Genomic DNA, 23,561 nt, shown 5'->3' with positions numbered 1-23,561 from the left:
GTGTTATCGTAAATAAAAAGTCAACTGCAAGTAATCCTAATTTCTTCCACTACTTTGTCATTCATGTGCTAAACATATTCACAAATTGGTATTGAGGCATAATCTTATGCAAGGCATTAATAGTTATAATATAACCAAATCAAAATGAATTTATTGTTACAGAGTCATATATTTAAAATTTATTGAGATGAATGACTACACAATTAATATAAGAAATAAAACAAAAAAAATTTACATTATTAATTCATCAAAAGTTCAAAAACAAGGACTTTGAGGTGCCTTCAATAAGTTTCCAGATTTCTTTTGTAGAGGCATTTAATATTTTTGTAGTCTCTTGAAAATTCAGTATGTTATTGCTATACATACTCCGATATGACTGGTCAGTTTTTATGATTTCAGGTTCAAATGAACAGCTACAGCAGGAATTGAAATACACCCTACTAAAGCCCGATTGTCACAGCTGGTGAATTTCAGGAATGCAATCTGGATGTGACAACACTTTAGAATAATGACATAAAATGCTTCAGACCGCTTTTGGACCATCTTGCATGAATCGAGCATCAGTTTTTGAGTGGCATAACAGATTCAAGGAAGGCAACGAGTCTGAGGGATGATGAGGTGTAGGAGGAGTAAGTTAGATCACCAGAGTTGATTGGCCAAATAACAAATTTCAGGAATAAAGACTCATGTGTCTATAGAAAAAATAAGTGCACAGTTTGATGTCAGTGTGGAAACTGTACACACAATTATTTATGAGGAAATAAAGATGCAGAAAATTTATGCAAAGTTTGACCCAAGGGTGCTCCATCCTTGTCACAGACTGGCATCAAGACAGTTCCTCACCCTCCTTATAGTTCAGACCTTGCTCCCTGTGACTTTTGGTCATTCCCTAAGCTCAAGGAAACCCTTAGAGGCTGTTATGAGACAATTTGGAGAGATGAAAGAGGTTGTGGTGACGAAGGTCATTAACACGCACACACACAAGAGGACTCCAATGGGGCCTTCTAGAAGTTGTTGGAATGGTACAAGTGCATTACAGCCAGAGGAGATTACTTTGAAGGGGATTAGAGTTTCATGTGTGTACTAACAATAAAAGTGCCCATAAGAAAAAGTCTGGAAACTTATTGAAGGCACCTTGTATAATGAAAGATTTTCCTTAATTTTCTGAGTTTCAAAAATTAGGTTTTTTTTTTTTTCTTCGGAGGAAATAAAATAAAAGCAGAGACTTGTTACAGAATGTTTACTTGGCATAAAATTTGAAAAACTTTAAAACTGCAGTGTTGGAAAAAGTGATTTTAATTTGAAATGCCATTCATGAATGCAAATATAGTCAAATAGATTGATAGCACATGAGTAAAAAAAAACAATATTGATGTGAATGAATCCAAATAGATCAGAATTCAAGTTTTTAGGAAATTAAATTTAAATCTATAATATAAAAGCGAAAATGTGTGTTTGTGTGCATTTTTTTTGTATGTCTGCCAAAGGCTTTTTTTAGGGGGGAGGGGGTGCTTGAGGTGGTCACTGTTTCTTAGAACTTTTTATATACTCCCTGGATTATAATATCTCCGATTTACTAAAGGAGATCATCTGTATCTTTTATTTCGGCGACTTTTATGCGCTCTGATTTTCATTTTCTCTACTACTATGGCGTGATGTTTGACAAAGAAAACCACACGTTCACGTTCGTTAAACCACCTGCTTTTTTAAATGCATGATTTCACCTTTCCTCACTTCTCTGCTCATGTAGCGTCGTGGTAAGTTGTCAGGCTATTCTCCTCAAGGCTTTGGATTCAAGCCTACTTCCCTACCATTTTTTTTTTTTTTATACTCAGGCAACGCCGAGCACCCCTGCTAGTCATAAATAGAATCATTTTTCATAAATTTTTTTTTACCTAGCGATGCTGAGGTGTACACTATTGATTTGTGAGTCTCTAGTTGACCGTCTTCTAGAGAGAAGTTTAATTTTACTTCTAGACAACTTTCGGTCGGTCTGATAGTCAACAGCTTCAGCTAAGACAATTCAGTAGCTTGAATAATATCGTCCGACAGGAAATATCTGGCCAGATCATCCACACTCAGTAGTTGATCACTTCCAAATTCATAAACAAGATGGCATCAGATATTGTTGCAAGATTTCATTTTGCAACAGAGTTTCTATAAAATATTACATTGAAACTGCCATATTGGCAAATAAATTGTGTGGATACTTTAAACTTGATTTAAAAAAAAAAAAAAAAAAAAAAAAAACAGGAATAATAGATGAAAATAAAATTTAATAAATTACAATATTAACAAACAAGGAATTATAATAATGAAAAAAATTAAAAATCTTTAATCCATGGATTTTCAAAGATATGTTCTTTTCATCAGAAGAAAAACATTAGTAAAAAAAAAAATGCATTACTGGTTAGCATAAGTTTGAAAATGAAACATATAGGAAACCTTTTTTTTCAAAAATAAAACATTTTTAACAGAATAAACTAAAATCAATCAACCAATTAGCCAGTCAATCAATCCATCCCTGAAACAAGTCCATAAGGCTAAAAGAAGAATCTGGAATCCAAGCATAAATAATCCATGTGTGAACAATCTAAGTGTCAACTGCAGCATAAAAACTTTGTTAAAAGGTTGAAAAATTAATGAAGCAGCATTCACTAATATCCACAATAAAGAGCAAGTCACCCCTCCTCCCAAAGACATATTTTAAAAATATATTTTCAGATTTATGCTAACTAGTAATGCATTTCATTTTTTACTAATGTTTATACTGATGAAAAAGGCATATCTTTGAAAATCTATGGATTAAGGATTTGTCATTATTATAATTATTTGTTTGAATTTGACGAATCAATATATATTGTAATTTATTCAATTTTATTTTCATCTATTTTTCCTATATATATATATATTCATAACTTACTATATATGGCAAACTTTTTCATTATTTTTTCATAAATTACTACCTAGCTCTATCTCTGTATTGAGCACTGTTGAAGTAAATACGGAAAAATTTACGCATAAAATTATCTTTGTATATTAATTTATGTGATTAAATGAATTATATATATATATATATAGCCTTAATGAAAAACAAAAAAGAAACTTACTTATTTTGAAAGAGTTCTTTACTTTGCTTTAAAAATGTGACGCTGTCATTTGCCACCAAATCTGTTAGGTAATCCTTATAATAGTTGTCTCCATGTTTCATCTTTTGTCCATTAAAATTAATCGTGTAATTATAGAATCGAGAGTTGCGTATCAAACCCATCCATTCTCTCCATCCAGGAGGAATATATGTTCCATTATATTCATTTAAATATTTTCCAAAATAACCTGCAAGATCATGAAAAAAATAGACAAAAAATTAGCAAGACATTTGTATATGTTGAAAGAAAAACATTTAAAATCATTTTTATATTGTGTAATCGAAATTAACCTTTTAGAAGGTTACTGCAATTGCAAAAAGTGGAAACATGCCAGAATTGAGAAAAAGGAAATGATTTACTGGCACTTATACAGTTTAATCAAGACATTAAAAAAAAAAAAAAAAAAAAATGAAAATACTGAAAAAGTTATATTGTACGTATCCGTTTTGGACTGAAGATCTCTGAAAAAAATTTTACTTGATTTGATCAAGTATTTTATTTTTTACAGTGGAAAAACATTTTCATGACAGCACGTTGAAGGTAGCCATCTTGAAATTTTTTGAACATGCCACGGGGAGATAACTCAATTTAAAGCGCCAACACTCCCTCCCCATCTTTAATCTTTTCTTCCTAAAAATCGAACCTTTTGCTCGGCATTATAACAAATTGTTTTTTCGCTGTAAAAAAAAAAAAAAAAAAAAAAAAAAACCTATTGTTTGATGAAATTAAGTGAAAATTTTTTCCAGAGAACCTCATTCCATAATGGATACATACAATTTAAACTTTTTCGATATTTTTATTTTTTTAATGGCTTAATTAAACTATACAAGTACCAAAAATAAATCTTTAGTAACAAATTCTACACAGTGATCCAATGAGTGTAACCATGTTCCATAATATATTTTAAGCCTCTTTATCCAATAGAGTTTCAAATCTGAAACTTATGTGCACTACAGTCAATATCACAAAATCTTGCAAATGGACTTTAATTTTTTTTAAATAGTTTTAAATTATAAAATACCTGTTATATTTATCATAAGTTATTTGGAATGTGTTAGATTCATTCAAATTTTTTAAAAAAAAATATTGATTTAATATAATGCTAGAATTTAAGATTCAATCCATTAACACTTTGAAAATAAAAAATATTTAATATTAAATTGTTGACCAAGATCTTGATAATGTAATAAAGTTCCTATGTAACTTTACACTTTAATCTTCATTAGTGGCCTGGCAAGGCCCCAGGGAAGACAACAAAAGCAGCAAAACTAAAGTTAGCCTGGCAGGACACTATATACAAATGCAGGCAAATTTAGGCATATTTTATTGGTTTGAAAATATAGGTTCTTTTTTATCAATTCTTATAAAATTTTAACCATATAATAGTATTATAATACTCAAAAAGTCTGCAAATTTTCATGTAGTTTTGTCTCATAGAACCAAAGATATGAGCATTTCAAAATTCAATTTGGCTACAAGTGTGTGTGTGTGTGTGTGTGTGTAATATATATATAATATATATATACACACACCACATTTTTGGTAATTTTATAAGTTCAAAATCTTGGGGACTATTGATAAGAATTTAATAAATGAAGATTTGTTGGAAAGCTAATGACCTGACTTGTGTAGTGGGCTACGTGACATTTGCTCTTAAGGTCGCACATTATTGTTTCAACAAGTGGGGGATCACTTTTTTATATTAATTTAACGTAAAATAAACACCCACTTTATGACCAACTTGGCTATAAAGTGGGTGTTTATTTTATGTTAAATTAATATAGAAAAGTGATTCCCTCACTTTTTAAAACCATAATTCATTCATATCATTGAAATTACTCGTTTCTTGGGATTTTAACTGTTTTCATTTTCAGCACACTCGAAAGACTATAATAGTGGTAATTTTAAAGGATTTTTTTGGTGGGTGGAAAGATACTGCACCTTTACCAATATTTCAATCATAGTCATTTGTTTTCCTAGTTTTGCATATGAATTACAAAATATCTGATATTTTCCCAAAACCTCCAGCCTTGATGGAGGGGAGACTAAAACTTGCTATGGTTTCAAATTTTCTGAAATAACAGCAAGGGTAGACTCGATTCCAAACATTTCTCAATTTATATCTCCTCTCTTTGGTTTTCATACACAAAGTAAATTTCACAGTGTATAAAGATTATTTGATACTGAGATAATCGTGCCCTATTTCCAAAAGAGGGGGGGGGGTATAACATAACCGAACTCTGGGTATCCATGCTAATTATTACATGAAGGTATAGAACCTTAACTGAAATAAATTTGATGGGTTAGAATTTTCTTTAAAGCGAAATTTTCTCAGAGCAATGAGAGTAAAGTGTTCTCAACTGAAAGATTTTGGTTGACTGACAAGAAATCTTGCCTAAAAGAAAAGGACCCCAAATGTTAGATCTCTCCCTGCCGATTATAAGGTTAGCCATTTGATATCCGGGTTGATTTTTAAATATTAATTTACAACTAGTGATGGGACGTTTTTCCTAGTTCTAATACAATAAATGATTCTTTTCTAAATTCCCAATTGTGATTCTGAAATTGCCTAAATGCCCCAAAAGGTAAGATTCCATTTTTTTTTTTTTTTAAAGCTGCAATTCATCTACTTTTAAACGTAGTAAACGTAGATATAGTTTTATTTATAATTTAACAAACTTCTTAATGGTGTTCGTTTCATGCCTTGTATCCAAGATTTTAATAAATCTAAGATTTTCATCCATATTTTTCAGTTCCATTTTTCTTATTCATCTATTTATGGCATTTTTATCTGGCCATTTTTTTTTTTCCAGTGCTATTTTTAGATAAATTCATTATGATCCATAGATTTTAGTTTTACTGGTAAGTTAAAAATCAATAAATATTTATCAGTACCAGCAATGTAAAATTAAATTTTAAAACAAATTAAAAGTTTTTGGAAATGGAAATTAGACTAAAATTTTTCCAATTAAAATTAATCATCACAACACTACATCATTCAATTATTTATTCATTAGTAAGACTATTTTAATGTAAAGTTCACTTAAGGGAGGTAACATCAATTTCAACATGTACAGAGTGTTCCAAAATGTTTGACCCCATTTCGTAGGCCAATAATTTTGACAATTTTCGTTGGAATAACCTCAAATTTTCACTGCTTGTGTAGAAACGTTTCAAGTTTTTGTGTGTAACATTTGGCATGTCTATCTTTTCAGGTTAAGAAATGCCATTCACTTCAAAAGAAAAGGCATTTTGCGCGTTAGAATATGCTTGGACTCCGTCACCGAAGACAGTGCAGTGTGCTTTCTTCAAATTTTGCAAAGACGCCACAAACTACAAAACAAATTAGGACTTAGCACCAAAAATTTCAAGAAGAGGGCTGCTTATGCATACCTAAATGCTACAGCGGGTTTGACATGAACTCAAATACCGACTTGACATGTGTAGAGTCACAGGCGGCACTCATATTGAACATTTATGAAAATCTGTCATAGAACCAACAAATATTTGTACTTTTTTTTGTAAATTTAACCAAGAAAACTTATGACTTTCAACATAAAGTATATTTAGTTTTATTAAAATCCATCAAGTAGTTTTCGAGATATGGGCATTTAGAATGGGGTCAACCATTTGGGAACACCCTGTATAGTGACGAAGATGTTACTAAGTTATATGAGGATATCAAATTATTTAATGTAATTAGTAATATATATATATATATATATATATATATATATATATTGCTATTAGTGTTTGGACGTTTAAATCAAAATCGGGAATTGTAAAAATTGGAAATTTTTGGAGTATCGAAATTGAAAAATTTGCACCTATTTTCCAATTCCAAAAAGGATCCTATTAATTGTTTATTTTTTGTGTTTGCTTAAAACTTAATTTTCTATCACTGGTACTACTTAAAAAAATTATATGCATATATTACATGTTTTTTTTAAACGGTAATCTGAAAAATAATAAATGAAACCACTGTACAGTTAAATTTTAAAAGAACCAGAATCCAGAATCTAAAACGGAATTGGTAATTGTATTGTAATTGGGGAAAATGTTGGAATCGCCTCATCACTAATTACTATATATGTCACTGCTTGATTGTGTATTACAGAAATTGATATGTAAAGCAAAACAGGTGAATAGTTTCAGTAAAAACTAAATTCTTTCAAGGAATCTAAAGGTATGATTGAACATTTCCTTCAATTTAAATGGGGTGAGTTGATCTACCCATTTCAAGAACAAATGGATTTACCCAGAGACAATAAATACAGTTATATTATGGGGTAAAACTTGGGGTATGTACTGTTTTACGGTTGTTGTAAAAAACAAAAAAAAAACAAAAAACAAAATGGAACAAAAATTTAATTTTCGTTCCGTTTTAAATTCAGTACATTTTTACATTACGTCCAACTCATCATTCACATTCGACATGTCAACTTTTATAGGTTTTCAGGTATGTTGACAAGGTTAGGGGGTGTCTATTCCGAAAGCTGTTCTTAACATGGAGAGGTTGGGATGTTTATTCATTGTAAATGTACCCAAAAACCTATAAAAATTGACACTTCCAAGGTGAACAGCGAGTTGAACATATGCAAAAGAGAAAAAACAAAAAAAAAAAAAATATTAAAAAGATATACCAAATTGACTTTTGTTTAAAAATCAAATTTCATTTTTGTTAATAAAATTTTATATTTATAAAAATAATTGATACGATTGTTAAATGTTACTCTTTTGATTACTTTCATTTGGGGGGGGGAGACACAATTAAAAAAAAAAATAAATAAAAAAAAAATATAAAAAAAATAAAATGGAACAAAATATAAATTTCCGTGCCATATTTTTACAACAACCGTAAAACAGCGCATACTCTGCAAGTTTTACCCGTTGTGGCATCAATTTGTGGCAGTTATATGTAACATACTTTAGCTAATACACTTTGTTAATTATATGACCGGGTCTTGATTATCACCGGCCAACAATGTCACATCATTTGAAGCCATGAACACTTTGAAGGAAACGTGTTTAAAACCCTATCCATAAGACAGATTTGAAGTTTGTACAAATTAGAAAATAAATGAATAAATAACTTGAGTAAAATATTTGAAAGAACTGTGTCTTACCTGTTCGGTATCCCTGTTCACTTAAGTAGGTAGCAAAACTTTTAGTTTCATAATTTCTTTGCCATTGAATTGATGAACAGTTATCGTTGTTGGTGAACACGTTGTGGTTGTGTGCATACATTCCTGTCAGCATTGTGCTTCGAGAGGGGCAACACATCGGCGTGGAGACAAAGGAATTCTTGAAGAATGCACCATTGTTTGTTAAAAACTTCTTTGTTTTTGGCATATAATCTAAAGAACCTGAATAAAAAAAGAAAGAATTTTCAAATGATATATTTTTGATGAAAGTATAATCATGCATGGTATAAGTATATGTTCCGAACCTATGGGACAGTCATGCAACTTTGATGTTAGCTATAATGATTGTTCCAAAAGTGAAGCCTCCTATTTTTTTTTATTAACTCAAAGTTGAAGAGCTATGAAGACAAGAGTGGTACTAATAAAATGAGTGCCTTTTGTGCTTTAGAATTTATTTTTCTACATAGTCATCACCATTTCCAGTGCACTTTTGCTAAGAATTTAACAACACCTCTGCTTCTGATGCACATCCATGACAGAGGTTGCTTTCTTAGAGTCTCACACAGTCAATATCTGTAACACAGATTCAACTTTTTAGACCATGAATACCCAAATTCAGCCATAACAATGCAATTTCCTTTGATCTGTTTAAGCGGAATAAAAATAGGAGGCATTACTTCTGGAACACTCTTTGTACATTGTACAAACGTAGTATAAAATAACTCACATTAGGACATTAGAAAGTTTATTGCTTTTTATAGTAAAAAAAAAAAACTACACAAAATTACAACTCAATTGTTTCATGGCATATCAACCCTTTTCAGTTATCAGTTTTTTAATGTTGAATCCCATAATTTTGGTCAAAGTTTTTATGCTTAAACTTCTTTATATCTTCAAATATTATTCATTGTGTTTAGTTTGGTCGTTTTATGCACAAAAAATTTTTGTTTTTGACTTTGCAGAACATGATTGACAAAAAAAAAAACTAATGCCCATGTTTGATGCATTGTAGGTCAAGAAGCCAGTATCTTCAGACTAGCCTGATCTAGTAGCACCATGATTACTAAATATTTTATAATCACCAACGCTGTAATAAAGACCAATGTGTACTTATTTGTACATAAATATATAAAAAAAAAAAATCAGCAAGTGAAAAACATGCCTTTCTCTAAACTGGATGAAACCATTTCAAGTGACAAAAAAAAAAAAAAAGTGACAGACAACCACTTCAGACATATCCAACCACCTATAATAAATTTGTTTTAAAAAATATTTAGTTAACAATGATAATTATTTGTATAGTTAAAAAAAAAATAAAAATAAAAGCTTTTTTTCTTAATAGTATTGATCCTGACAGGCGATTATTATTTCAAAAGTAATATTAACAGCAAATTATATAGATTGATGTAGAAAGCACTATAGAATTTCCACATGACCCGTTAGTTATAAATATATACAGACTATAAAATCAACATCACAATTCAGTGGGGCAATTTAGTGGCTCTTCTGTACAGCCTCTTTTTATACTTTGTCCCCCCCCCTCATTGTGAGTGCTTAACTGGGTGTCAATCTCTGCATCCCTCTCCTGGGAAAACATACCAAAAACTCCCTACCACCACTGTAAAGAATTTTTGGTTCTTCATTATAATAGCAAAATTTGAAAATCGAAATATTGAATTTCATGTAAAACCAAACTTAACTGTCATGTCGCAGTAATGAACATATCCCAAAATTATGAAAAACGATAAAGGTAAAAAATTAATTAATGAAAATAGTTTTTGGAAGACAATTAGAGAAAATTTAGCTTTGCAAAAAATTAAACCTGTAAGTTCAAATCTATGTAATTTTTTTCTGAAAATTGAAAATTTTAGGGTAAAATTGTTTCACTAATTGTCTTTGAAAACTATTTTTTTGCAGAACATGATTGAAATTTGTATAAAAAAAAAATAAATAAATAAAAATAAATAAATAAAAAAAAATAACATCAATGTTCAGTGCATTTTAGGCCAGGAAGCTAGTATCTTTAGACAGCCTGATCTGATCATCAAGGTTAGTTTAGAATTCAACTTTTTAAAGTTGTCTAATGCATGCCAGTATAGAAAACTGTTGTTAAAGGAAATATGATGAGCTGTTGATGTTACGTTAGTATTATAATCACAAATAATATAACGCTCTTTACATTTTTTTTTTTTTTATAAACTTGAAGAGCTATTCAAGAACATGGCAAGAATATAAAGAATAACATCACATTCTATAGTGAGAATGATGTTCTTTCTTTTTAATTCATTAATTATGAGTTGTATCCACCCAGCATTGCTCAGGATGCAGTGGCAGAACTTTACGTTACAAGTGAAAAATCGCATTTGCGAGTGATTTTTTTTTTACTATAAAACGCTTTTGGCGATTGTATTTCTTTCACTGAAAATGTCTTTTCAACCATTTTTTTAATGAGCAAAGTCAAATTATTTAAACAATAAAAGTTTGTTAAACTTGTTAAAACAATATTCTTTTTTAATGAAGGGCGTTAATAAATATTTGAGGAAATTTGAATTTTTATACAGTCAAATCTCAACATAAAATTTGGTGCATATTTAGAATTACACTTAAAATAAAAAATACAGAAAAATATTTATGATGTACATACTTATCACAGAAAGCCATATTCCAAAAATCACACGAGTTTGGTTAGTAACTTTTTCTATTTGGCTAGTAAACAAAAATAGTTGCCAAAGATCAACTAAAGATGAATTCATCCCTAAAGCCTCGAGTGAAGCCATTTCAGTTTGCAATTTTTATTTGCATTTTCTTTAAACTTATACAAAAAACAGAAATAAAATTTTATTTGTTAAGACAATTCTTTTTATATTCCTTTAAAAAAAAAAAAAAAAAAAAAAAAAAAAAAAAAAAAGTAATTCCTCTTTGCTATTTTTATTTTTCGGTTATAATTAAGAAGCGTTTCCATATTAACAATTGTTCGAGTAAGATCATAAAAAATATTTTAAATAAACTGTAACAAAGTACATTATAGTACAAATAACATGGTACAATAACAACAAATGGAAATTGGCTAGTTAGAACCAAAGTTTAACATGCCAGTTTAAATGCTATTTGGATACAACTTTTAAAATCTTACAAATTTTATGTTATTGTCACTGAAGCATTAGGGGCTACCGTGATAGGAATAACAGAAGTAATCTTGGTGGGAAGTTGGACAGCAAGACGTTTGTCCATATTACATTTAAATTTTTGCATGTTTGTATGGTTGAAGAAACAGGGAGAAAATTCCAAAGCCAAATTTCCGAGGCACAAAGCTAATAGAGTAAAAAATCTTCCAGCATCTAGGGACATCTATAGTGAAGGAGTCGGATTTTGCGGCTAGTCAAAAGTACTTATATTGGAGGGAGGTAGAAATCCAGTGTGTTCGTTGAAGCACATCTTATGAAAATACTCATAAAAAAGACAGTGATGCAACTTTGCAGAGATGTGACAGGGACCGGAACTTGGTAGACAGTATGGAACCTACAAAATTAAAAACTCTTTTGCACCCTATTCAAAGGGATAGGCTAGTGGTTGGTACAACAGTCCAGATGTGGAAACAATACTCCATTTATGGGCAAATGCTGACTTCATAGAGATATAGGATACTGGCAGATGAAAGTAGGTAATGGTTGTATCATTAATCAAAAATGTTGATTCTAAAATACACTTTCCCATTAATTTGGTTACAAATAATTTATTACGATAGATTTGTTTATCTGACATCTAAGTAAACCGTAGTGAACTCTTGTAATAGTTCCGCCCAGTTGTAAAATTAAGAGAATGTAAAATAAGTTATTTAAGAAATTTAAGGTCTTATATTTTTTTTAATAGTCTTAATATAACGTAAGAGTCAGGAACATTAAATGGGGTCTTTAATGCATATTTAAAAAGAAAAAATTTTCTTTTTTTTGCTGATAAAATCGTTGTAAAGTTTGATTTCATTTTTACTTGAAATGTATCCTGGCAACCACTGTTACGATTCCCACAGAGATCATTTATAAAAATTACAACGATTTTCTTGGCAGTCTTTCTTAGAACTGCACGCCTGTGAAACTGTTTCGTCTGCCTGCTTCCCTCCGGACTACAACTTGGATGTCTTCAAGTACAATGTTAACAAATTCCTAATGAACCACCCCCTTAATTAAACACTTCATCAAATCTCCACACTAACGTAATGTACTCGCAATAACCCTTATCCCTGAGTGGCTTCCGGGCCTTGATAAGTGGTGATCACTGTGAAAAAAAAAAAAAAAAAAAAAAAAAAAAAAGCCTCCCAGATCCCTGATAAAACAAAAAACAAGAAAGGCGTTCAAAAAATAATACTTATTTTCTACATAAAATTTTAAAAGGATATATTTTACATATAGATTTTAATATTTACTTTAACAGTGCTCAATATGTGACTAGAGCTTGGTAGAGTTATGAAAATAACTAAATGCCATATGGTATTTATATATATATATATATGTGTGTGTTGGGACGATTAATTGGAATCGGAAAAATCGGAGCTTTTTAGAGTTTTGGAATCGGTATTGGGAAAATCTGAGCCTATTTTCCGATGCCAAATTCGATTCCTTTAATTATCTATTTATTTGATTTTGTTTTTATAAAAACATCTTCCACTGCTTGTAGTACTAATAAAATAATATTTATTGATTTAAACTTCCAGTAAAACTAAAATCTCTAGATCATCCCGTCACAAGTGTTTTTTTATGTTTGAGAAAATACATGCACATTTAAGATGTGTTTTTATGGTAATTGGGACAAAATAATTTTATAGTAAAATATTTAGAGATTTATAAAGAATCGGAATCAGTAATGGTATCGAAATCAGGAAAAATATTGGAACCGTCTCATTACTATATATATATATATATAATCTTATTTATAGTATTCCGAATTTTACTGGATTTATATAATTGAAAATTCGGTAATCGTTCATATACCAATAAGTTTTAAGTCAAAATGAAAGGACTTAAACTGTAAGCTACAAAATTATCATATTTCATAATTGAGCATTCATATAGTTTTAACAAAATCAAGACATCAAGGAATAGATTGATAGCAACAAATAGTGTATTTCATCGTTAGTTACAATTGTTTCAAGACAATTCGGACAAATTCAAACCTTATGTCGTTTGAAGATTTTCACAAGAACAACCTTTTGTCAAACGTATTAAAAAAAAAAAAAAAAAAAACCTTAACAATGAACAGTATGGAATCCATTTTCCTTATAAGGGAAAACATGAGAAAATATTTTACCTACATCTCATCGTTCCAAAGTTTTTTTTAAAGATTTCTATATTTACCTATTTTCGTATCTCTATTTAAAAACAAAATTTCAATCAAATTATCATACAACCCTACCACTAATTACCTATGTTCACTTAATGTTTTACTAATACTATTCATTGATTTCTTAAATTAAATTTCTTTAATTTAAATTATTTTTTTAATATGGACTAATCAACTAAGACTTCAGCTATATTGTATCGATTCTATGTTAGTTTTGTATCTGGAAACTGCTTTGTTTATTTACAAAAATATCGGCTAACCTATTTGTGTAATTTCAAAAAGCGGTTTTTGTTTAAAACTTATTCCATAAAGAAATGTTTTTTTAACATTACTCTATATTCAGTGCAGTCTCATTCTTCATTTAAAATTAAGGATCTAAATTTATTTTCAATTTTTTATTTTCTTTCGTTCTTACCTCTTAAGATTTACAATTACCGGATATTTTAGACGTTGAAAGGGAAGTAACTCTGTATGTTCGAAATTTTAAAGGTTTTGTTGAATTATAAGTTCCTATTTACAATGCCTCCCCACGGGACAGACACTAGGGTCGTTTTTTAATGTGGAGAAAAGGAACAAAAATAAAAATTGTCTCAGTCATGAAGGATTTCTCCTCCACTGACAGAACAAGAAATTGAAGTGTAGATCTGAAGAACAGATACTACACTTTGATGGTATTTATTTGCTCCCCCACCGAGCAAATTAGGCACAAGGCCAATTTTTAATGTGAGGAGTGAAGGGAGGGGGAAGGGAAGAAGGGGACCAGCTCCCGAGAGGTGGGAAATGGGAGCTGGTTAAAGGTCAGGTATGTGGGGTTGCCCCCACATCTGGTCCTTGCTTGCAGTATCTGCCGGAACAGATACTACACTTTGATCTTGACCCGAAGGCCCAATATGTATTCATAACGTTGAAAGGGAGGTAACTCAATACATTCAATATTTTAATGTTTTGCAGAGTTCTAAGTTTGGCAAATTCCTAATATGCATTTATGATTTATTTATTAATTAAACAAAACCAATTAAATCGAGGCTAACCTATTCAAATTATAAGTTTATAATGCATACCTTAATCGTGATACGGATTTTATTACCAAATATTTAACCTACGTTTACCATCCAGCAATAATTCTCTGAGGTTATATATGGCTTTAATTCAAATAATATCAATTCAGGAATTAAGTTCTTAAATATTTATCTAATAATAATAATAATAATAATACATATTCTATTAATAAGTATTCTATTAATAAATATATTATTTAGCTCCATGTACGTTTTACTCCAATGAAAACGAAGGTCCACCTTGGTTTTTGGTTTTTGGAATCAGTCGTTCAAAACAAGAATATTATTTAATAAGCTAGGATTTTTCAAGTTTTACTGATCTAAAAACAGTATCAATAATCTCCATTCTTTAATTACTAATATTTTTTTTTTTTTAATTTATATTGCTAATCTTTGTTAAGCTATTTTATTTTACTGTTTCTAGATCAATAAAATAGCTTAAAAATTAGCAATATAAATTAAAAAAAAAAGAAAAAAAAAAGAATAATAGTAATTAATTAATCCAATTTTGTAACGTTTTTTTTATACTAGTACAATGAGTAACTAGAGCAATTTATTCCAAATATACATTATTCTTTCATTAGTGAGGAATTTAGTTTGTTTTTTTAAATATTTCTTGCCAATAAATTTTTAGTAAAGGAATTTTTATATAGCTCTTACATATTTTACAAAATCTCATATTAAAGTTTTTTTTTTTTTTTTCTTTTTAATTTACACTTATTTTTAAAATCATTAAAAAAAAAAAGAAAAAAAAAAAGGTTTCTTCCTCTGTGGAGCTAAAATTATACAGAACCTCCATGAACAAAGTTCTTTCAAAGAACTTCTTATGAATACCATGAGGTTGCTTCCCAGAGGACTACATCACTTTCAAGTCTAATGTTAATAAATTCTTATTGAATCATCTATTTAAATCAATTTCACTCATTTTTTTTTCTATCCTATCAAGGTGTTGTGCAACAACTAACAATCTCATTAACTTTAATTGTAGAGTGACCCTTGGGCATTCATAGGAGGTGATTCCCCAGTACAAATTAATAAAAAGGTTATGTATTCAGAAAACAGAAAAAAAAAAAAAAAAACTTAAAATTTTATTTATTTTATAGAAATCGCTACAGACAAGTTATGAAGCCACTTTTTGTAATGCTAAAAAAGAAAATACTACTTAAAGATAATGCACTAACCAACACTAACAGTTAGATATATAGATTCTGATTTAGAAAACAGCAATTCTTTCTCCTTTATCAGAAACATTGCTCAGAGTATGAAGACGAAACAAAATACCTATTGTAATCAATTCATTGCATACAATTAATTGAACAGCCATGGGAAAATACAGTTGTACCTTTTCTAACAGTAATAGTGTAAATGATGAAAATAGATCAGCTCTTTTTTTTTTTACATGGTAGTCATGGCTTATCAAGGCCCAGAAGCCACTCGGGGATAAGGGTTATTGCGTGTACAGTAATCAATGGGATAATATAGTAGTAATCGTTAGTAATGGAGATTTGATAAAGTGTCTTACTTAAGAGGGCAGTTTATCAGGAATTTGTTTGGACTTGAAGACATCCAAGTTGTAGTCAGGTGGGAAACAGCTCTGATTCAAACCTGGCACAGTAGATTCCATAGCCTACAACAGGTATCCATTAGAATAGCAAAACAAATCAAATTTTATGCGCTCGTTCCCCTTGAATCTAATAAACAAAGACAATGACCCCCTCACCTGCCGGTTAAAAAGAGAAAAAAAGTAATTTTTTTGCTTGATGAACAAACCATTCTAACTTTTGTGTAAACTAACTTCTCTATCCGGTCTGTCAGACTTTATACCTCTCCAAACCCACCATCTTTTGTTTATAATACTTATGCACTTTTATGTCTGAATTTCAAACATTACTTTAAAAAAAAAAAAAAAAATCATTCCCTTGCCCTTTGTTTCACACAATTGATGCTATGAATGAATGTTCAGGTTAGATACCACAAAAAAATCTTTATTTTATATGCAGCTTTTGCAGGGGTTTCTAATCTACCTTCCTCCCCTCGTGCATTAAGCCAATCAAGTACTTCCAAGAGAATTGCAAAAGGAGATAAAAACAACCACAGTTTAGTGGCTTGAACATAATTCAATGAAAAATTGTGTACAGGTGATAAATATCATTTTATCTTGTTGATTTTGTTAAATATTGGTAAATCTAAATTGTATTATGCTTGTACTGTTAACACGTTTGAAATGCTTAAATAATCGCTAACTTCCATTTATATGAAGACTCCACTGTCATTTTTCTATAGATTATTTTAGCATATGAACACATTTCAAGTGTGTTCTAAAGATTACAACAAAAAGATAAAATATTTAATTGTCATTACACAATTTTTTTATTGCGCTATATTCAGCCCATTAAATTGCAATTTAAAAAAAGAGCTTACTTACCTAACAAAACGTCCTGGTCGTCTGTAATAATCAAAATGATGTTTGGTTTCTCACTTCGCGTTTTTAGTCTCTGCAGACGTTTATGTGAAAACCTTGATCTTGCCATATCACGTTCTCTCAAAGTAAGTCGTGCTAATGTACAGTATTCAGAAAGTGACATCAAGCTGAACAGGATCACCCATAACAGCTGATGCCATGTCCAAACCATTGCTACGATAAACCAGATGGGAATTTGAAGACTACTTCGAAAATGGAAAGAAACTTGGTTGTTGTCATTCCATCAATCTGGAAAGAAAAAAAAAAAAATTATTCTAAAAAGAGCAAAAATATTAACATAAAATTTTCAATAAAAATAAATAGGTTAGTAAAAAAAAAAAATTTAATTTAGAGCAAAAAAAATAAATCCAATATTTTTTTTTTATTTATTTTTCAAAAGGTAGGTAATGTTTGATCAACACTATTTGGGAGCCACAAGATAAAATACCGTTTTGTTTTTAAATCCCTTAAACCGTTTTTCATGGTAAACAACTGATGATCCTTACAATAACATTAAGGCTAACAATTTAATTGACTGACAAGCAAAGGAGTTTTCCAACGAAAGAATGAGACTACAAAGTTATTGTCTTAAAATTTTAATTTTTTAAAAAGGTTGCAAAAACTTCCAAGTATATATATAAAATACTAAATAAATAGCTAGAAATGGTTCCTTATTTACTGATATTTACTAAAAGCAACAAGATGAAGCAATGTATATATTACAAAAAGAAGTCATGCATACACACATGGGTATACTAAATAAATTAAAATTACATTCAGGTGAAACGATCATTACTGGTAAAATATCGTAACAATAATTTAACAATATCAAACAAATGCCAGATAACACTTCAAACAATAGCTTAATTTTTCTCTGCAAGCTTACTGTAACTTTTGGTTCCTGGCAAAAAAAAAAAGAAAAAAAAAAAAAAAAAAAAAAAAAAAAACGCCTAGTGATCATACATATTTTTTTTTTCTTTTTGAAGATAGTTTACCTTGAAAATTCAAAGAACTGTTGCATGAGAGACGAATTAGCGGTGTCACTAGTTTGCCTCTGAATGAAGAAATCATGAGATTGAACGCATTGCAAGTCTTCGGGCCAAGATCAAAGTATAGTATCTGTTTTTCAGATGCTGCACTTCAATTTCTTGTTCTGTCAATGGAGTAGAAATCATTCACGACTGAGACAATTTCTTTTGTTCCTTTTTTCTCCACATTAAAAAACGATTCTGGTGTCTAACTGTCCCGTGGTGAGGCATTGTAAATAGGTACTCATTGCAAGTCTTGTAATTTCTCTTATCTGCTGCCATTCATATATAAACGATAATGAAACCTGGTGATATAGGCAGAATCAAAGGATTTTTTCAAGCATGAAGGAGGAAATGGAGAATGTATTTTAGGAAGATGAACGCAGATAAATAACATTTTATTTTTTTTATAATATGTGTGTACATGGAGTTAAAAAAAAAAAGTTAAAATAGCTGAACGTGGCATGGAAAAAACAAATGAATCTGTGACTGGCACACGACCTCCACTACCCCTGTGTACGGAAAATAATTTATCAGCAAATTTGATGTATTTTAAGCTTAAAATGGCATAATCATGGTATAATCACGCCATTATTATGTATCTGACAAGACAGTACCAAATTGCGCTTTTTCTTCATAGGCTGGGAGACAAGGCATTAAAGGTTTATTATGGGTTTTAATTTTTAACTCCTGAAGATGATAAAACATGACATAATTCAGGTGTTTAATAAATACGCTATAATGGAAACAAATGAAACAAATATTACGTCTTCCATACAAGAAAAAGGGAGAATCAGAAACTTGAAGCATTTATTACGTTGTTTCTTTGTACGTTAATAAAATCCTGTAATTTTTGTGTCTCATTAATATTGCGAGATCGGATAATTCTTGGAATATATAATCTCCATACACAAGCAGAATTACTGAAGAGGAGACCGATTTACAAAGATGCATACAAATGCAAGAAAACGCGATGCTGCAGTCTAAACTCCTAAGATCTAAGAAAGTAGACATTGTCGATTTTAAACACAAGAGAAAACCCATCAGCACAAAGTGAGAGTGTAGAGCAGAGGTTCTCAACCATGGGTAAATTTACCCCTAGGGGGTAAATAATTGAAATACCTGAGAATTTAAAAAATACTTATTTCCTTTCAGCTTGTGTCAGGTCTAAGAAACGGAATACAAATTAACCTCATGATTTTTTTTTTTTAGGTTTGATTTTCTTTAAAATAGTATTATAACTTCATATCACAAAAATAAAGTCCTAACAAAAAATACAAAGCTTCTTTTTGAGCATCTTGTTTTTCTGTCACTTTATGATATCTATGAATTTTTTGTATGGGACTGAAAGGTAAATGGAGAAATACATAAAGTCGAGGGGGTCAATGATGGAGGAAAGGTTGAGAATGGCCTAACCCTAAGAGAAAACCATTATCACAAAATCATAGGTTTAGGATGGCTGATGTAGGGCATGTGCGTTGCGACATGAACTAAGTAAAAAGTTATGTCCTGCACTTTGGGAAGACATGTTTCAAATGTAATGGGAAGAACCAGTTAACTATTAAATGCAAATCCGCAAGGAAAAAAAAGACAGTACAGTCGAAACACAAGATGACACTGGTAATAGTTCAGACTATGGACATGTAGACATGGTCACAACAAAAGAAAAAAAAAATCTGTAAGACAAGAGGTAATAAAGGCAGAAATGATGGTGAAAGGAAAGCTAATTGTTTTTCAAACTGATAGAGTATCAATCAATACATTGACTGATTCTCTGATGTGATGGGAAAAACACTTGAACATTCAAATAAGATTCTTGTCATGTGAAATGAGGCAGAAATCAAGTCATTAGGGGAGGTTGAATAAAAATGATAACCCACAAAACTGGAGAGAAATATGCAGTAAAGTTTGTTATTGTAAAGAAGGATTTCCACCCTCTACTTGGGGTTAATGCAATTCAGCAGATGGCACTGATCACCATCAATGACAAGTTCAAGAGGATTGCCAAAGTATCTCAACTGGATGAAGTCAGTAGCCAGCATCTGGGAAACAAAATATATGAATTTAAAGATGCATTTAAGGAAGAATTGGATGAATTACTGGGAGAGATAAATTTGGAGGTGGATCCCAGTATAACACCTAATGTTGCAGCAGCACAGAGAATACCTGTAGCACTTAAGGACAAAGTGAACACTGAATTGGAAAAACTAGTTAAAGTTAATGGAACTAGTTACTGAGCCACCACCATGGGCAAGCACATTAGCGCTAATAGTCAAGAAAAATGAACATTTACGTATATGTATATAACCAAAACTACTAAATAAAGCTCTTAAACTTCCAGTTAACTGTATTGGATAATTTACTTCCAGAATTTGCTGACAATAAAGTTTTCTCAACTCTGGATCTGTGAGATGGATTTTGGTATCTAAAATTAGATAAAGCCAGTAGTAGCTTGACAACATTTGCTACTCCATATGGTCGGGTTCATTGAAAGGTATTACCATTTGGCATTGCTCTGGCTCTGGAGATATTTCAGAGGGTGCTATAACAATTTAGCTGAGTTAGAGAGTTGTCAATAAAGCAGATGATCTTCTGGTATTGGGAAAGAGTAAAACCATGGAAGAAGCATTAATGGATCATGACAAAGCTCAGGAAACTGTTGCAGAACTGTCGTGACTGTGGGATGCGAATGATCAGGGAAAAAAAATGAATCTGCGAAAAACATCTGCATCATTCCTGGGACCAGTGGCGTAGCTAGACCTTTTGCCGCCCGGGGCGGTAGTAAAATTTGCCCCCCCCCCCTTTTGGGTGTCCGGAAAATTCGTCAATTTTTTTTCTAGGTAGGAAAACTGGTCCATTATTATTAAGTTAACATTTATTCTGTAGTTGCTTAATTTTCATACCTTGCGAAAATTAGTTCTACGGTATCTAATTTTCCTAAATTCAATTAAATTAAAATTAAACTATGAAAAATGATTTTTAATATTTTTTATTCATTTGAGATTTTATCTGTTTTCCTTTTGTTTTAAGTAGATGGTGGGGGTTGCCCGGGGTGATTTTGTCGGATCCCCCAGCTAGCAATTGTAAAGTTTACAAGGAGTTATAAAAACTATGCTACAAAAACAAACGTTTGATACTTTCAAAGTCTTAGCCTCATGAATTGGACAGTAATAAAATTAATGAATTCAAACTTTCTGCATCTAATGTTATTTCCTCTTTGATGTCGGTTTATATACACCCAAATATCCAACTTTCTTTTCGCACCTATTCGATAAAAATTTATATGAAAGTTCCCCTTTAAGTATGAATTTGTTAGCATTTTTTTCGATTTTCCCCTTTTACCATCTCAAAATGCCCCCCCCCCCCGACGCTCAGAAAATAGGGACACATTTTTTCTGATTCCGATACCCCCCAAAATTCGGATTTTTTACAACCTTTTTGGTATAAAATTTCATATTTTTTGTTAGCTTTTGTTTATTTTTATTTATTTATTCTACTTTCTATTTTTACTCTCTCAAAATGCCGCCCCCTGACATATGCCGCTCGCAAAATAGGGACACCTTTTTGCGATTCCAATAACTACAAAAGTTCCCATTTTTTACAACCTTTTCAATATAAGATTTCAGATTTTTTGTTAGCATTTTTTTCGATTTTCCCCTTTTACCATCTCAAAATGCCGCCCCATGCCGCCCCCCCCTGACACTCAGAAAATAGGGACACATTTTTTCTGATTCCGATACCCCCCAAAATTCGGATTTTTTACAACCTTTTTGGTATAAAATTTCATATTTTTTGTTAACTTTTGTTTATTTTTTATTTATTTTTTCTACTTTCTATTTTTACCCTCTCAAAAAAATGGGACACATGATAATGAGTGAGGGTTTATGTCCTGATCCTGAGAAAGTAACGGCTATAAGAGATATGCCCAACAGACATAAAAAGTTCAATGATTGGGAGGATTTGTGAATTATCTGGCAACGTTTCTGTCTCACATCTTTAATGTGATGGTTCCAATTTGAAGTTTAACAAAGACGTTCCATGGACATGGTCACACATCCATGACGAGGTTTTTCAGAAAATCAAAAAGAGTGAAGCACCAGTATTGAGATACTATGATCACCAAAACCATTGTTCATTCAGCATGATGCAAGTGAAAAAGGCATAGAAGCTGCATTGCTACAAAAAAGTCAACCTTTAGCTTATATCAATCACTTGTAGACAGACCAGATATGCACAGATTGAAAAAGAACTGTTAGCAGTAGTATAGTACTGACCGATCATAGGCCATTGGAAGCAATAATGAAGAGGGAATTGGGGAAATGCCCAAAGCGCCTACAAAATATGTTGATGCAGTTGCAAGTTTACAATGTTATAGTTCTGTACCATCCTGTAAAAAAGATGTTACTTGTTAATACTCTATCAAAAGCATACATACATGGAGTCAATAGTGAATATATAGATGATGATGTCAGGGAAACTGAATATATTCCTGTGACAAAAAGGTTGTTGAAATTGTGTTCAACCACAAAGGAAGACAGAAGCACGCAGCTGTTGCAGCGGGTAATTGCGGAAGGATGGCCAGAAGACAAAGTACATTTTGACCCAGAGGTGAGACAATATTTTAACATGCGGAATGAAATGACTGTACAGGGTGGATTAATTTTCAGAGGAAATTGAACAGTGGTACCAATCACCAAATGGGCTGTGTCGAAAGGAAGATTGTATTCCACACACGTGAGAATTGAAGGATATTGTAAAAGAGCAAGAGGATGCTTGCACTGGCCAAATGACATCAGAGATTATGTTTTAAAATGTGCCACATGAAGAAAATATGAAGTAGCCAATTTGGCAGAGCCCTTAATGGTTCATGAGATTCCTGAGAGACCCTGGGCAAAAGTAGGAGTAGATCTCTTCAAGTTTGCAGATCAGGACTATCTCTGCACAGTTGATTACATGAGCAATTTTTGGGAAATTGATCATCTTCCAAGTATACATGCAAAGACAGTGATTATAAACGTAAGCATCATTTTGCACAACATGGGATACCAGATCAGGTGATCACCGATAATGAACTTCAGTAGCCAGGAATTTTTCACCTTTGCAATAAGGTGGTGTTTTAAATACCCCAAAATTTAAAGATGATCACGTGGGGGAGTAGGAAACAAAAGCATTACTTCAATCACAAAGTAAAAGCAATTCAGCCATGGCACCCCGGAGACATGGTATGGATTAAACCAAACATAAAAGGTCAGAAAGAGTGGAAGAAAGCCATTGTGTGGCAAGTTCATACTATGTCAAAGTTAATGGAGAACTGCATTGACAGAATAGGGTGGATTAAAAAAAAAAAACAAAAGAACAAAACAGAAGCACCCCCATTACCATCACCG

The 23,561-nt window shown here is 31.1% G+C and overlaps 1 protein-coding gene across 12 annotated transcripts in view; it reads right to left on the bottom strand.

The window, feature by feature from the left end:
* Window positions 1-23,561, bottom strand: part of LOC145279803 (extracellular sulfatase Sulf-1-like) — a 274,221-nt gene that overhangs the window by 120,215 nt on the left and 130,445 nt on the right. For all 12 annotated transcript variants that reach the window (XR_013868456.1, XR_013868455.1, XR_013868458.1 and 9 more), the window contains exons 3-5: window positions 17,111-17,395; window positions 8,276-8,515; window positions 3,111-3,336 (exon numbers count right to left, since the gene is read on the bottom strand). Coding sequence is in view for 8 of the 12 variants with exons in the window: in XM_080131146.1 (XP_079987272.1) it covers window positions 3,111-3,336; window positions 8,276-8,515; window positions 17,111-17,318 (674 nt within the window). In the remaining 4 variants the exon portion in view is untranslated. The remainder of the gene's footprint in view (window positions 1-3,110; window positions 3,337-8,275; window positions 8,516-17,110; window positions 17,396-23,561) is intronic.

This window comes from Euprymna scolopes, chromosome 7 (genome assembly GCF_053919585.1).
Source record: "Euprymna scolopes isolate OS-2025 chromosome 7, ASM5391958v1, whole genome shotgun sequence".
Classification (NCBI taxonomy): domain Eukaryota; kingdom Metazoa; phylum Mollusca; class Cephalopoda; order Sepiida; family Sepiolidae; genus Euprymna; species Euprymna scolopes.
The sequence above is the reverse complement of the archived record's forward strand: the minus strand, read 5'-3'. Positions and strand labels throughout refer to the sequence as shown.